Source organism: Arachis ipaensis, chromosome B7 (genome assembly GCF_059453495.1).
Source record: "Arachis ipaensis isolate K30076 ecotype BB chromosome B7, ASM5945349v1, whole genome shotgun sequence".
Classification (NCBI taxonomy): Eukaryota; Viridiplantae; Streptophyta; class Magnoliopsida; order Fabales; family Fabaceae; genus Arachis; species Arachis ipaensis.
This window is the reverse complement of record NC_142442.1, coordinates 26161509-26179176: the sequence shown is the minus strand read 5'-3', so window position 1 is coordinate 26179176 and position 17668 is coordinate 26161509. Positions and strand designations below refer to the sequence as shown.

At 37.3% G+C, this 17668-nt stretch overlaps 2 protein-coding genes across 2 annotated transcripts; one reads left to right on the top strand and one right to left on the bottom strand.

The window, feature by feature from the left end:
• The first annotated feature begins 163 nt into the window (after positions 1–163).
• On the top strand, positions 164–2038 carry LOC107607004 (uncharacterized). The gene is made up of 2 exons (XM_088494564.1): positions 164–1118; positions 1215–2038. Exons 1-2 carry the CDS (start codon positions 164–166, stop codon positions 2036–2038), a joined length of 1779 nt encoding a protein of 592 aa, XP_088350690.1.
• A 10048-nt stretch (positions 2039–12086) lies between these two features.
• LOC107607006 (uncharacterized) lies at positions 12087–12788 on the bottom strand. Its single transcript, XM_016308997.1, has one exon. The coding sequence runs from the start codon at positions 12786–12788 to the stop codon at positions 12087–12089; it is 702 nt and encodes a 233-aa protein (XP_016164483.1).
• Between the last annotated feature and the right edge of the window lie 4880 nt (positions 12789–17668).

Genomic DNA, 17668 nt, shown 5'->3' with positions numbered 1-17668 from the left:
AGATAATACCTTAATGTAAACGTTAGCTATATCATAATTGATGATGTGAGTGATGATTTAATATTTAATTTTGGTCATTAAACAATCATGTATTAAATACTTACGGTGTGGCTGCCTTCTTGGCAGAAGTTCCTTTTGTCGCAGATGGTGAGTTCACCGTGGGATGGAATTTAGTTCCAGGGAAGCTGTTATTAAGGCGATGAAGGAGTATACCCTCCGAAGATATGTAGACTACCGTGTGTATGAGTCGGAGCCGTTGACATTTTATGCGAAGTGTACACAGTACGGGTCAGGGTGTGATTGGCTTATCAGAGTTAGCATGATCAGCAGAAAGCACTGTTGGGTTATTAGGAGGTACAACGGTAGTCACACTTGTACCAGAGCAACCATCTCTCAGGATCATTCCAAGCTGGATTCAAATACGATTGCCGAAGCCATAAAGCCGTTGGTTGAGGCTGACCCCTCTTTAAAGGTAAAATCAGTTATTGCAGAAGTGCAATCGAAGTTCAACTACACGGTCAGCTATCGAAAAGCATGGTTGGCAAAGCAGAAGTCCATTGAGAAGATATTTGGAGGTTGGGAAGCATCGTACGAAGCGTTGCCCATATGGTTCGAGGCCATGTGTCATAAGGAACCATCAGCTGTCGTACATTTTGAGACTATGCCTGCATATCAAGGGGATGATTTGGTAACTGATATCCGGGTATTGCATCGAGTCTTTTGGAGCTATTACCCATGCATTAGAGCATTCAGACACTGTAAACCAGTTATCCAGGTGGACGGGACTCACTTGTATGGAAAGTACAAGGGTTGCTTGTTAGTGGCCGTTTTGCAGGATGGTAACAACAATATCGTCCCGATTGCATTTGCCATTGTCGAGGGAGAGACCTCTGATGCTTGGCACTTTTTCCTCAGTAACCTACGTCAACATGTTATGACTCGGGATGGTGTGGGGCTGATATCGGACCGACATGAGTCCATAAATGCAGCTGTGGAACGTAGTCACGGAGCTTGGTCACCTCCAAGAGCTTTCCACATGTTTTGCCTCAGGCATATAGAATCGAACTTTCTGAGAAAATTCAAGGCACCCTATCTGCAAAAGCTTGTCGTCAATATAGGTAACATTGTATCTTTAAAATCTTGTTATTGATGAAACTGCGAACAATCTATACGTCCTGAAACTTATTTGTTGTTTGGTACCTGATATTATTTAGGGTATTCGCGGACGGTTCATGAGTATGAACTGCGTTACCAGCGTTTACGAGGGCGGGGCAAGGCATATACTAACTGGTTAAACCGTATTCCCCGTGAACAGTGTGCGTTGGCATTCGACGGTGGCTACCGATGGGGTCACATGACGACTAATCTAGTGGAGTGCATCAACTCAGTCTTGAAGGGTGCACGCAATCTCCCCATCACTGCACTTGTGAAAGCAACGTTCTACAGACTTAATGAGTTGTTCACACGGAAAAGAGCAGAAGCGGAGGCGAGGATTAATGCAGGCCATGTTTTTACGGAGCATGCGACCTCCAAAATTCATGCAAATCAACTTGCATCAGGCAACATTCAGGTTAATTGTTTTGACAGGCAGAATGAGGTATTTGAAGTGTGTGAGATGCCAAGTGGAGTGGAGTATGCTGTTGATCTCCGTGGTCAGAGATGTGATTGTGGTGAGTTCCAGGTGGATCGGATTCCTTGCCGGCATGTGTTTGCATGTTGTGCAAATCAACGACTAGATTGGCAGGTATATGTGCATGACGTTTATAAGATGGACCAGGTCAGGCGCGTGTATCGGGCTAGGTTTAGGCCATTAGGGAATCCCACTGCGTGGCCTTCTTACAATGGTCCCCGATTCGTACCGAACCCGTACCTGAGATGCGTTTCCAAAGGTCGGCCCAAGATGACGCGCTTCTTGAATGAGATGGACACACGTATGCTACGCCGTCCGAGGCAGTGTAGGCAATGTGGAGTTGAGGGACACAGTCGTAGTAGATGCCGTCAGGGAGGTCCTCCAGGTACCGACAATAATGCCCAGTAGGTTTATATGATATTTGAAGCATTGTATCCTATGTCAATGCCTTGTATGATTAATGAATCGTTGCTACCTGTGTCATTGTACTTTATGGTAATTGAACCATCGTAACCTGTGTCAGTGAACTTTATGATGTATGAACCGGTTTAACATTTGTGAATGTACTTTACGGTGATCGAGTCATTGTAACATGTGTCAATGTACTTTATTAGATTTGAACGATCGTACATAGTTGCCAGAACCAAACCGATGATCAAACCGGTCATAGTACAGGTTCACTGGATATTCAACGGTTCATCAGTAGTTATACCGGTTAGAACCGGTTTTTATCCTTACATGGTCCAAATGCCGGATCGGACCGATATAAGGTCTGGTTTGTAGGTTTTCCGGTCGAACCGGTCCAGTCTGGTTCGGTTCTCATAACACTGCCATCGTAACCTGCTTCATTGTATTCTAATGAACATAACGAGCATCATACTTTAGTCATACATAAATAGTTAAAGTAAACATTAAGTACCATACATGATACATAGCCTAAACTAACTACACCACAACTATTTTCTCACTGTCCACTTTCCAAAGTTCACAATGTTCTTGCATTTCTTCACGGTCTTTTTGATCACGGACGGAGTGTATCGACTAGCGCTACGACGTGGTAGATCAATCCTGAGATTGTACCCTTTGCCTGTCTCACCTGGAGTGCAGGTGTCACCTGTATAAACAACCATCAAACCAAGCAACTATATAGTATAATCAACATAAACCAACACACCATACAAGAATATAATATCATCAATTGAGACAGTAGGCATATCGTATAATCAACCTAACAAAAACATACCAAACATAAACATACTACCATCAATTGGCCAGGCAGGTATATAGTTTAATCAACCTAACAAAGAGATACCAAACATAGACATACTATCATCTATTGACCAACTAGTTATATAGTAACATCAACCTTAACCAGTGTACCATACATGACCATAATATAATCAATTGGCTATATACTTATATAGTTTAATCAATCCTACACAACACCCCGTACAATAATATGATAATATCAATTGACGGGAAAAGCTTATATGATAATTGTACCTGCATCATTACGGGATTCTTCATCCTGGTCCATGTCCTCATCATCTTCCTCATCCATGTCCTCATCCTCATCCTTGTCGTCTTCCTCGTCATCTGGCTCATCCACTAAGTACTCAGCAGTCTCATGCTCAAAAGTCTTAGCATTTTCTTCAATCATAGTCATTGAAACACGGTTCGGATTTTGACTATTAAGAACTCCTCGACCACCGTCACTCCTACTAGAATCACCAGATACAAACCCTCCAGAAGTACCCGAGTAGGTATAAAATGGATACCTCACGTCAAACAAATACCTACCCGCCATGAAGTCGGCCTGGTGGCTATATTGTGCTTGGCCGGCATTTGAGGCCATGAACCCAAGCAACTGGCTAAAAGAACCTCCCTCTCCTGAGTCAAAATGTGGCTGATGTATCGGGAACGATGTAGGAAATTGTATCTGAGGTACATACTGGCTTGTGAAATGAGGTTGTTCTTCTGCCGCTGGAGGTGGAGGTGGATGTGGAGTTGGAGGCGGTGGTGACTGTGGCTCCTGCTCTTCATTATCATCATCCATAACCTGGTCACCCTCAACATCCTCTTGGACCGCAAGATCCGACAAGTTCAAGTGATCACCATACTTTGAACGGTACTAGTACATATAAGTATCTAATGGCTGCTGCGGCATCATGGGTTCATCAGTAAGAACGTGATTATACCTGTTTGTCCACTGCATCACCCAAAATGAATGAGTTGTGACTGTGGTCCAGTTCAGATTCTTAGGACCAGTTAACACTTCTCCGTGTGCGCGGTCTAGACTCCGTTCCTGATGAAGAACTCTCTGAACGAAACCGAACTGACGTCTAAACCTGTCGGTAGCATGCCATTCAATACACTCAAAAGATACCAGTGGCACCGTTGCACTCCAAATCACTGAGTGCATGTAGATCTCAGCAGGAATTATATCCGGATCAACACGTTCAGCAGAATATGCAACCCAACAAAACTGGTAACAGTAAAGCACGCAAATAATTAAAATCCAAAAAAGTAAATCACTAGACTGGACCCACATGCAATGTAAATATCAAACACACCTGGCCTTTCTGGAGTTCATCCAAGGCCTTCCGAAAATGAGCAAGCTTATGATATCTATAGACTCGATCTCCACGCTCCCAGTTTTGCCACCTAATATAACGCATCTCATTAACACAATTGGTTTCTAAACATGAAGATACAAGGTAAACGTAAGATAGTCTAACCTGTTGGCAAGCGGAAAACTGCAAGATTCCCTAGGAACCGGTGCTAGATATAGTAGGCGCATCCATGCCCAACACAGTAGAAGTGTCAGCGGACCATCTATTTCCTTACAATCAAAACGTGAGGCCCTGCATAAACTCCTTTACAGGTGTGCTAGGCAGGCTGATCCCCAGCTATACTGTCCAATACTAGCAAAGTCACTCAGCAGAGGCAGATACTTCCAGTAGACAGATGTTCTAGACTTGTCTCCAAACAAGATCGTACCGATCAACAACATGATGTGGCACTTAACGTACACCTGTATACTGTTCTCATCGGTCAACTGTGACCGTTCTTTTAAATCTCGTAGCCACGTCAGTTTTATGCCACTTCCTTGACAATCCGACTTTCTCGGCGCCACCCCAAATTGATGCAGACACTCTGCCTCTAATGCCTCAAAACTACTCAAAGTCATGCCAATCACTGGAAGGCCTTCAGTCGGAAAACCAAAGATCATAGCCACGTCTTCCAGTGACACGGCACATTCACCAACTAGAAGGTGGAAGGTATGCGTTTTCGGGTGCCACCTTTCCACTAAAGCATTTACGAGTGCTTTCTGGCATTGAACTACTCCAATATGACTAACGTGGTAAAACCCAGTTGATCGTAGATGCTCCTCCACTCTCTCATCGTACCGATCCGGAGGGACAGGATGATCACATGTCATCATCCGTGAGGCCTACAAAAGCATAGCAAAAGCATGAATCAAATTACACAACTATCATACATAATTTTAAAAAGCTAATTAAAGAATATAATTATATTGAATCCGAATTACTAAGTAATAACATTTTCATCTCAAATTTTAATTAATGTACATAGAGCCTATATCTAAGCTGCTACAGATAATAATTACTAATACATAATTTCACTTTCTATGTTTCTAATACTGTTCTAATGTAATAATAGTAAAACCTCAACTAAAACTATAATTAATTATAACAGTTACCTAATTAACTATAACAGTTACCTAATTAATTATTAAATCTAAAACTATTATAAAAAATTATTAACATGTCATTCTTAATATACTACTCTATTATATTGGATAAACGTCTAAATAACAATTACTTATTTTTAAACACACATGTTGCTAACCATTATTTAAAAATTATTAACATGTCATTCTTAATACTACTCTATTATATTGGATAAACGTCTAAACAACAATTACTTATTTTTAAACACACATGTTGCTAACCATTATTTAAACATATAACCATAAATTTTAAAGTTAAACATTACAGTTAACTTCTTAACTCTAATTACAAAAATTATTACAAAAATTTATAAAGAAGAATTAATTATATTTAAATTCACTTATCTAACTATTATTTAAATACATATTTCTAAATTTCTAAATTTAATTGCAACAGTTAACAACTATAATTTCTAACGCTTTTTATTACAAAAATTTCTAATATTAATTTTTTTGTTTCTAATCTGTTATTAAAAAGAAATCTAAACAACAACTAACCACATTTCAACATATATATATTCTAAGTATTATTTAAACATATATTCCTAAATTTCTACAAATAACCATAACTTTTAAAATTATTCCAAAATTTTTTAAAAACTATTTTTTTATAATTTATTATATTATAAACTACTCTGACCAAATTATAACCGCTACACACCTTATTTATTTAAACATTTATTTTTAAATTTCTATCAATAAATCTATACACTAATTCATACATATGTTCTTCAGCTCAACTCCTAACAATCATAAACTACTACACTTACACCTTATTTATTTAAAAATTTATTTTTAAATTTCTATCAATAAATCTATACACTAATTCATATATATGTTCTTCAGATCAACTCCTAACAACCATAAATATCCTAACAACTAAACATAAATATAAATAAATTTAAAAAAAAAATTAAAAATCTGCAAAAAATAAATAAGATTTAAAAAAAAACTTACATAATCAGAGTAGCTCAAATATTTTATAATGTGGAGTTCCGGACGATCAACATTTCTAGCTTTAATTTTTCTTGACATTTTAGCTTTGGTTCCTCACACAGCTGCTGCCCAGAACGTTGAGGGAGGAAGAAGATGGAGTTCAAGTGTGTTGGTGGGGGAGGAAATAAAACTGAACTCGTTTGGTACGCATGCACTGGGTTTGGTCGGGTTAAAGGGGCACCGTTTGTGGGGAGCAAGCATTCAGCGACGCGTGGCCTCCCTATGCACAAATCGGACGGTCCGCCTAAGTGCATGCAACTCGGAGGGTCCGAGTACCCCTCTCCCACTCACTGGGTCCGATTTCCATATCCACTGACACCATAGAGAAGTAAAGCTCCCCCTCCTCCATAACGGTGTTCAACTCATTCCAGCCCTCCATATAGAAAATAAAAAGCGTCCCTTTTCTTGTGGATCATTTAAAGTACCTCCATTTTCATCCCATGGCGGCTAATCCCAACAAATTTCTGTTTTGGCCGATATTTTGCATCTTTAGACTTAACTGAAACCTACAGAATATTACTTTTTAGAAATAAGAATCTATAAATAAAGAATATATTAAATTCAGTATTTATGGCACTATTTAAACTTTGAAAATATAGTACTTAAAATATGTAAAAAAATTTATAATAAGATATAACAAGTTTAAAATACTAAAATTCTATAATAAATTTGTTTAATTATGACGATATTATTTATTTCCTAATTTGTTCAAATAAACTCAGTAAGAGAGTTAATTAAGCTAATTTGTGAAATTTAGTTTTATTTTAATCAGGCCAAATAGGTATCAGACTGTAAATCTTTGATAAACTTAGCCTCTAAATCACATTAAAATTGATACGGGTACAATTGAAAAGTAAGATTAAGAATAATGTTACAGACACAAGATTTTTTATAAATCAAATTTAATTAATAAATTGGTCTAACATCAATAAAATTAATTAGAAAAGTGCTACATATATAAGTCATTTTGGTTTATAAGTCATACAAGTTAGGCCAAATTCAACAAAAAGGACGCTCACTCATACGAGCGTGTCAACACATGCGCTACTCAATAGTTTTCATAGCGCACTTCGCGTTCTTCCTCCTCTTCTTCCTTCTTCTTCTCTTTCTTCTTTACGTTTCTCCTCCTTTTTCTTCACGTGTTTCATCTTCATCGTCATTTTTTTGCTACTGTTATTGTTGCTGCATTTTTTTCCTCCTTCTCTTTCTATTAATTTTGCAACATTATGTATTTTTTCTTTTTTGTTTGATTTTTCCTCCCAAGAAAATTATGAAAATATGAAATAAGAAAAGGAAGAAGAAGAAGCAGTAGAAGATGAGAATGAGGAAGAGGGAGAGTTTTAAATTATGCAAAATTTATCAGAATAAAAATACACCCAAATATCTTCGTGTTACACCCAAATTTGCTGCAAATACAGAAAAATGTTTCCTCTAATACTGCATTTGTTTTCTTCTTTTTTTTTCCTTATTTCTTTCCTTCTTTTAGTTAAATGAATGTAAGTTCATCATCTTCCAAGTAATTTTGCAGCATTATGTGTTTCTTTTTCTTCTTTCTTTGATTTTTTTTTTGTTTTTATTCTTGTCAAGAGAGTAAAAATGTTGAGAAATGCATGTGAGATTGAAGAAGAACACATGATCAGAGAAGGAGAGAAGAATTCAGGCAATGAAACTTTTATTAATGAAGAGTCTTAAAGAATACAAGCCTTATAACTATCTATTTATGGCTACACTATAACTATGTGAAGTTGCTGTCACACTAACTAAGTCACTAACTCTGTACACTATCTGATATTAAATAACAGCAGTGGCAATAATAATGTTAAGTAACACCCTCCCGTAAGCTTGCATTGTTGGGGAGAAAAGGTTCAACAATCCAAGCTTAGAATATGCAGCATGAAAGGGACCAGAAGCAAGGGGCTTTGTGAGAATGTCTGCTGCTTGATTGTAGGTTGAAATGGGAAGAAGGTGAATCAAATTTTCTTGTAGCTTGTCACGAACTATGTGACAATCAGCTTCTATATGCTTTGTCCGCTCGTGAAATATAGGATTGGTGGTAATATAAATTGCTGAATTGCTGTCACAGTATATGTTGATTGGTTTTTGGATTGGAACACCAAGATCATGAAGAACATAGCTTAACCACTGAACTTCTCGGGTTGCCAATGCTCGATATTCAGCTTCAGAAGAGGAGGCTGCAACTGTGAGTTGTTTCTTACTTTTCCACGTTACCAAGGAGGGTCCTAGGTAGAAACAATATGCAGAAGTAGATTTACGGGAATCAGGGCACCCCGCCCAATCAGACTCTGAGAAGCTAGTGAGATGCAAATCTGACTTTGCCGAGAAGAAGAGGCCTGCAGCTGGGGATCCCTTCACATAGCGCATTACTCGATGAACTGCCTTTAGATGTTCATTGGTAGCACAATCTAGAAACTGACTTAGCTTGCCAATTGCATAGATAATGTCAGGTCTGATATTAGACAAGTATAGAAGTTTGCCAATGATTCTTCTATATTGAGTAGAATCATGAAGCAATTTCCCAACACCTTTGCTGAGTTTTGCTCCATAGTCAATGGGAGTGGTGGCAGGTTTACAACCTTCAAATCCAGTTTTTTTGAGCAGATCAAGGACATACTTTCTTTGATACAAAGCAATTCCATTTTCTGATCTTGCTACTTCCAACCCAAGAAAATATTTCAAATTCCCTATGTCTTTGATTTTGAATCTGTCATAAAGAATTCTTTTGACTGCTTCAATTTCATTTAGATCATCACCCGCCAATACCAGGTCATCCACATACACAAGAATTGCCATAAATCCTACGAAAGTCTGTTTGGTAAATAAACTATAATCTGATTTGCATTGAGTGTAATTCATCTCAAGCAAGATAGATTTTAGTTTGCAGTTCCACTGTCTGCTTGCTTGTTTCAGTCCATACAAGGACTTCTCAAGCTTGCAAACCTGCCCTGATGAAGCTTCTAAGCCTGAGGAAACCTGCATATAGACCTCCTCTTCAAGTTCTCCATGCAAGAAGGCTGTGTTTACATCAATTTGTTTGAGATGCCAACCCTTGACTGCTGCAACAGCCAACATGATTCTCAATGTTCCTAGCTTTATTACAGGACTAAAGGTGTCTTTGTAGTCAATACCAGCCACTTGGGTGAAACCCTTGGCAACAAGCCTGGCCTTGTGCCTTTCAACCATTCCGTCAGGGTGATATTTGGTATGAAACACCCATTTGCAACCAATTGCTTTCTTACCAAATGGCAACGAGGTTAGTTTCCATTTCTTGTTTTCCTCCAAAGCAAGTAGTTCAGCTTGAATAGCCTCTCGCCAACAAACTTGAGTTATAGCATCCTCATAGCTTTTGGGCTCCAAATTTTGAATAGCAAGAGAGAATGCAAGATGCATAGGAGAAAGTCTAGAGTAGGACAAAATATTTGAGATTGGATACCTTTGAGTAATGAGCTGCGAATTGGATGGGGCAGTGTTGGTGGTCTTACATTCATAGTCTGCCAAATATGCAGGAGCTCTAGTTTGCCTAGTAGATCTCCTTACCCCAGCAATTTCAGGCACAATTTGACAAGGGACATGAGAAGAATTTGGTGATTCCTCATGTGATGCAGATGCTGATGCAGAACATGTGTCTACATGATCATGAATTTCTGCATAAGGCAAGATATCTTCACTATCACTTAAATCATGAGGTGCTTCATCAATTTGAGTATTTAAATTTTGTTGACTTACATCATCATGAGGGTTGGAATTATTCTCATTTAAAACTTGAATTTTATTACCGTGCAGAAAGCTATAGTCAAAGTGATGAGATGTGTTTGCTGGAAAGTTAGAAGTGACTTTGTTGTTAGAATCTGATTTCTGACAATAAGAAAAACAATTTTCATAAAACTGCACATCTCGAGATAGAAAAATTTTTTGAGTTTGCAAATCGAATAGTAGATAGCCCTTTGTACTCTTCCTGAATCCAAGATGCAGACATTTCCTGGCTCTTGGATCTAGTTTACCTCTATGTCTATTAAGAGTGCTAGCATAGGCTAAGCAACCAAAGACTTTGAGATTTAAAATATCTGGTAGACACTTGTAGAGAACTTGATAAGGAGATTTATTTTTCAAAAAAGGAGTGCATAGTCTATTTATCAGATAAATTGCATGCCCAACACTATAATTCCAAAATGATTTTGGAAAATGAGCATGAGTCATGAGAGCACGAGCCACAGCAAGAATTTTTTGATGCTTACGCTCAACAATCCTATTCTGTTGTGGCATCTCCACACAAGTTCTTTGGTGTGTAATACCAGTAGAGCTGTAAAATATAGGCATCAAGAACTCAGGACCATTATCTGTGCGAATTGTTTTAACATTTGCACAAAATTGAGTTTTAGCAAAAACAACAAAGTCCTTAACTAATTGTGAAGATTCTGCCTTAGTTTTCATGAATAAAATCCAAGTGAAATGAGAACATTCATCCACTATAGTGAGAAAATAACGTTTTCCAGTAAAGGAGGGAATGGACACAGGTCCCCAAATGTCAATATGAAGAATGTCAAATACAGTGGCTGCTACATTTAAACTAACAGAAAATGGTGATCTCTTTTGTTTACCTAAATGACATGAATGACAAGGTGTTTCACTTTTTGTACAATCAATGAATTCAAAGTACTTTTGTAATGCAACTAGCCTATTATGTGATGGATGCCCTAGTCTAGCATGCCACAAGGAGCCTGGAATGTGATTGCGAGAAATTGCTGTGATATGAGGGAGAGTCTTGATTTCTTTGTGCAGAATGTAGAGACCCTCAACATTACTAGCTGCACCAATCATCCTCAAAGTGTGCAGATCCTGGATCTCACAATCTTTGTCAGTAAAACTCATTTTACAATGCAGTGATGCAGTGAGCTTTGAAACTGAAATGAGTTTGAAATTGAAGGTAGGGATGAACAATGCATTTTTAAGGTAAAGATCATCAGAAAACACAATGTTTCCCATAATGCAGCTTGTTGTGAGAGCACCATTGGGTAATCTAACAACAATAGGATCTATCTTGAAATAATTTTGAAAATCTGCCAAGGAATATGACACATGGTCCGTAGCACCAGTGTCTATAACCCAAGGCTTGTGTTTCTGAGTTGAAATGTTTAGAGCCATGACATCAGATTCAAAATGCAAAATATGCACCATTTTACCTTTATGAGGTGAAAGATTATTTTTGGCTGAAATCTGGCTAATGCTATAAGAATGAGATTGATCTTGTCTGCTGAGCAATGCTAGAAGCGCTTCTCTTTGCTCTGGGGTAAATTCATTAATGGTCGGTTCACTCCTTACCAGTTGATGAACACTGAGATTGTCATTATCATCCTCAGAAGCATCAGCTACTGTCATACAATTAACAACATGATTTTTCTTATCAAACCGAGGCTTGAAGTTTGGTGGATAACCATGCTTCTTGTAGCAATTATCCACTATGTGTCCACTCTTTCCACAATGAGTACATTGCAACTTGTTTCGCCCTTTGTTAAATTGACTTCTTTTTCCTTTGCCTTTTTCTTTCACTTTATTTTGAGAAGATGAGCCTGAGGAGCTTACCAAAATTTTTGTATCTAAAGCATTATTAAAACTGAAGAGTTGCCTCTCCTGCTGAGTAATCATAGACAGAATTTTGTTAACACTAGGCAATTCATCCATTAGCATCACTTAAGACTTAACAGTTGAATACTGTTCTCCAAGACCTCGAAGAAACTTTGTGACTCTATCTTCTTCCCTTTGCTGCCTTACGACGCCTAAACCGCACTCACACTTAACGCAGTCACATCCAGGAATCGATCTAAAATCATCAACCTCTTCCCAAAGGTTCTTAAGCCTAGCAAAATAGGCAGTAACGGACATGTCTCCCTGTTTGAGCGCATAAATCTCCTCATTTAACTCAGCTACTCTAAACCTGTCTCCTTGGTAGTACCGATGCCTAAGATCGTTCCACAAATCATAAGCTATATTATTCCATAAAACACTCTGATATATGTCAGGGCTCAAGGAGAGATTAATCCAGGCTACTACATACGTGTTACAACGTTGCCACACCTTAAAATTTGGATCTGTTTTCTCAGGCTTAGGAATGGTGCCATCAACAAATTTGAATTTGTTCTTCGAATAAAGTGCGTTTATCATTGCTTTGCTCCAGGCACTATAATTTGAACTGGTAAGTGTGACATTGGTAATAGGTATACTTGGATTTTCAGACGGTAAAATATAGTAAGGACTTGAAAGGTCTTGATTCGGATTTGCCTTGTTCAGATGACTCTGGATCTGTGCAACTTGACTGAAAAATGCCACAAACTGCTGAGCATCCATTGTGCCAACACCTCCAGATCCAGATCCGCTTCCTGATTTCTCAGCCATAGATGCAAGTTTCACCAATTGGCTCGCAACCTTTCTCTCTCAATCTCGTTGATCGGAATACTCGTTACGTCACCGTGAAGAAAGGTGAATTAACGAAGCTCTCATCAAACACTGTTGTGCGAGTTCAAGAGAAAAGAAGAAAAGAAAATAGACGAAGAGATGAAGAATGAGAGGAGAACAATCAAAAAAGAGAATTTCATATCTGATCAAGGAAGACAATTCCAGATCTGATTGAAGAGAATGAAAGAATTAAAGAAGAACAGAGAAATTGCTTCATTCGTGAAGCTGGACTCTTTAATTTTTGTCAAATCACGCTAAATGACCATGAATTAGAGAACAAGCTGCCTATTCTTCAATCTGCAATCTCCGTGTTCATCCATCCACGCTCACTGCACCATGTTGAGAAATGCATGTGAGATTGAAGAAGAACACATGATCAGAGAAGGAGAGAAGAATTCAGGCAATGAAACTTGCATTAATGAAGAGTCTCAAAGAATACAAGCCTTATAACTATCTATTTATAGCTACACTATAACTATGTGAAGTTGTTGTCACGCTAACTAACTCACTAACTCTGTACACTATCTAATATTAAATAACAGCAGTGGCAATAATAATGTTAAGTAACAAAAACAAGAAGACATGTGAAAAGGTAAAACAAAAAGGAAAAGATGAATAAGAAAAAAAAAAGAAGAAGAAGATGGTGACGACGACGGAAAAAAAAAAGAAGCAGCAGCAGAAGATGAGGAGGAGGAAGAGGAAGAATTTTGAATTATACAGAACTTATCAGAATAATAATACACCCAAATATCTTCGTGTTACACCTAAATATCTTCGTATTAACCCAAATTTGCTGCAAATATAGAAAAATATTTTCTCTAATGCTGCATTTTTCTTCTTCTTTTTTTCTTATTTCTTTTTTTTTCTTTTAGTTAAATGAATGTAAGTTCATCATCTTCCAAGTAATTTTGCAGCATTATGTATTTCTTTTTCTTCTTTGTTTGATTTTTTTATTTTTATTCTTGTTAAGAGATTAAAATAAGAAGAAACTTGAAAAGGTAAACAAAAAGGAAAAGATGAATAAAAAAAAGAAAAAAAAGATAGTGATGATGATAAAAAAAAAAGAAGCAGTAGAAGATGAGGATGAGGAAGAGGAAGAGTTTTGAATTATGCAAAACTTATCAGAATAAGAATACACCCAAATATCTTCGTGTTATAGCCAAATTTGCTGCAAATACAAAAAATATTTCCTCTAATGCTACATTTTTTCTTCTTCTTCTTTTCCTTATTTCTTTCTTTCTTTCTTTTAGTTAAATGAATGTAAGTTCATCCTCTTCCAAATAATTTTGTAGCATTATGTGTTTCTTCTTCTTCTTTGTTTGATTTTTTTTTGTTTTTATTTTTGTTAAGAGAGTAAAACAAGAAGAAACTTGAGAAGGTAAAACAAAAAGGAAAAGATGAATAAGAAAAAAAGCAGCAGAAGATGAGAAGGAGTAAGAGAAAAAGTTTTGAATTATGCAGAACTTATCAGAATAAAAATACTCCCAAATATTTTCGTATTACACCCAAATTTGCTGCAAATACAGAAAAATATTTTCTCTAATGCTACATTTTTCTTCTGAATTGAACCATACCTCAGCCACTTGATTTGATTCAAAACAATAATCAATTTTGTTTTGGTTCAATTGACAATCTGAACTTGAATTATTCATTATCTTCAACAACGAGATAACTGATGATGGAGGAGAAAGAGAAAAAGAAAGGAGGAGAAGAAATTTCAATGAAAAAAGAAGGAGGAAGAAGAGGAAGAAGAAGAGGTGGTGTTGATGACGACGATAATGAAGAAGAAAAATAACGAAGAAGAAGAAGAACGTGCAGTAACGATACGAAACGCGTGAAAACAAAAATATAACTGTTATAAAGACAAATAAAAAATAAAAGTATTAAAACATAAATTTTATCCCTACAATTATCTTGACTTGTCCACATACAACTACGATAAAAATTTTCTTTAAAAAATTATAAATAGTTATTATTTTAAAAATAGAATATACTGACTTTATTATCCAAATTAAATCTATTTTCTCTTTTCGACGATGCAAAATGAGATAGATTAACTTTAATTTTTGTTCCAAGTCAAGTCATATACATATATTAAGTAATGACAAGGAGTTGCTAGAGATGTACTTCATTGTAAAGAGTACATCTATAGACATGACTTAATTATAAAATCACTAGTCATTAGTTTACTAAAATCAGCACACAAGGATTCGTTAGCTGAGCCAAAGATGATATCATCCACATAAACTTGAACAAGAATAAATTGATCATTATATTCTTTAATAAATAGTGTAGTATTCGTGATGCCTTTTTGAAAATTATTTTCAACAAGAAATAGCTAAATCTTTCGTATCCTAGGAGCTTGTCTCAAACCATAAAGTGTTTTAGAAAATTTAAAAACATGGTTTGGAAATGCCTTATTTTTAAAACTTGGAGGTTGAGTTACGTATACTTCTCTATCTATAATTTCATTTAAGAAAGCACATTTGATATCCATTTGAAAAAAACTTAAACCTTTGGTAAGTGGCATAAGCAAGCAGCAATCTTATGGCTTCCATCCTTGCAACTGGTACAAATGATTCATCAAAGTCAATTCATTCCTCTTGATCATACCCTTGTGCCATGAGTCTTGCTTTGTTCCTTGGTATGCTTCCATCTTCTCCCAATTTGTTTCGAAAGATCCACTTAGTTCCCATTACTTTCTTCCCATTTGAGTCAGGAACTAGTGTCTACACACTGTTCTTCTCAAATTGTTGCAGGTTCTCTTCTATAGCCTTGACCCAAGATGGATCTCCAAGAACTTCATTCATATTTTGAGGCTCAATTTGAGAAATGAGTGCCAAATTATTTTGCTCCATTCTTCTTTGACTTGAGGATCTAGTTGTGACACTTTGTGATAGATCTCCAATGATAAATTCTTGAGGATGACTCTTCAAGAAATTTCATTCTCTAGGTTTGGGAGTCTCAAGATCAGGATCAGATGGAGTTTGGTCTAAGTGGTCGTTTGTTTCAGGATTCTTAGCATTTTCAGAAGATAAAACAGAATTGTATCCTATAGAATTGTCTGAAGCAATAGATTGAGCAATCTACAGCAGATCGAAATTTGCTTGAACTTGGTTCTTGTTCCAAGGGTTACCTGAAACTGAAGGTCGATCTCGGATGAGATCTGCTGTGGTGGTCGGAGCTGTCGTGTCCGACTTGTTGGATCTGGTGGTGCTGCTGATCCTTGATCACCGGAGGGTGGTGGTACCTACAAGAGACTCCGATGCTTAAGTTAGCATGGGCTTTTAGCAAGTTTTTTTTACGTAGAATCAGAGTATGAGTTATACCTGGGTGCTCTAGTGTATTTATAGTAGTGTGGAGTGACCTCCCTTTGAGATAAGTTAGTTATCTTATCTTATCTTTGGGTGAAGTAATCTTATCTCTAAGGGGAACTGCCTTTATCTTTCTAGGCTTTGACTGCCTTTAGATTGGGCTGCGTCACTTCGTTTGGGCCTGCTTGGGCTTCTTATGGCAATTTGGCCGAACTCTTTAAAGGAGAGGTCAGGGACCTGACCTGAGGAGGTCGGTCGCTTTTGTCTTCAATCATCTCGGGTCGCATAGCTCGACCCAGGGTATGAACAGTGCCCCTACTTGAGCTCGGTCTTTCCTTTGAGGTCGTGTTTTTTAGACTTCGACCTTTTGAGGAAGTCGAGTTCGAGCATTTTGCTTTGAATCGATCTTCTGTTGGGATTCTTTGAATGCGAAACGTTTTTCTTCCTTTTTTAATTGTAGTGCGCGTTTGTGTTTTTCTTGGAAATGTGCGAGGGTTTAAAGCCCATTAACTCCTTGATAAACCACTATTTTATAGTTTATATTGTGTTTAATTGTGTGGTTTTGTCATGATCCTTACCCACTTATTCATCAATTTAGCATGCATTTAGATTTCCTTCCTAAATTTAGTACATGTTTGAAAATTGCTTCCTAGAGACTTTAATTATTTAATTTTAATTCTCCTTTATTCCATTCGATGCCGTGATCTGTGTGTCAAGTGTTTCAGGCTTTATAGGGCATGAATGAGATGGAGATTGGAGAGGAAGCTAGCAAAAATGGAAGGAACACAAGAATTTGAGGAGATAACCAGCGAGAAGTGACGCGGTCGCATGGCTCACGTGACCACGCGAAGGAGCGCAAATTGCAGTGACGCGGCCGCATGGCTTGCGCGGCCGCGCGAATTGGAAAGCGCAAGTGACGCGGTAGCGTGGACAACGCGAACGCGTGGAGAGGAAAAAGCGCAAGCGACGCGTCCGCATGGATGACGCGATCGCGTGACATGTGCGATCTGCATAATCTGCAGGATTCGCTGGGGGCGATTTTAGACCTTATTTCGGTCCAGTTCTCGGCCCGGAACAGCAGACTAGAGTCAGAGAATATGTAGAAACAACACACATTCATTCAGTAGTTTTCTAGATCTAGTTTTACTCTCTTAGATTTTTCTCTCTAGGTTTGAGGATTCTAATTTTGAATTGATCTGAGTATTGGAACATTGAGAAGAGTTATTTCTCTCATCAAGACTTCGTCATTCTAGTTCGTTTTCTTAACTTGGTTTCATTCTTCTATGTTCTTTACTTTGTTCAATTTTGTATTTGAATGCTTTTATGATTAATGAATGCAAGGATTATTTCTTTTTAATTCAATTTCAATTCCAATAATCATGTCTTCTTTTAATTCCCTTTCATGTGCTATGGATTCTTTATTTACAATGCGTGAGTAGTTTCCTTACTTGATAGGGAGTTGATTAAAAGGAACTCTTGAGTTGGAAGGATTGAAGAAAAAAATTT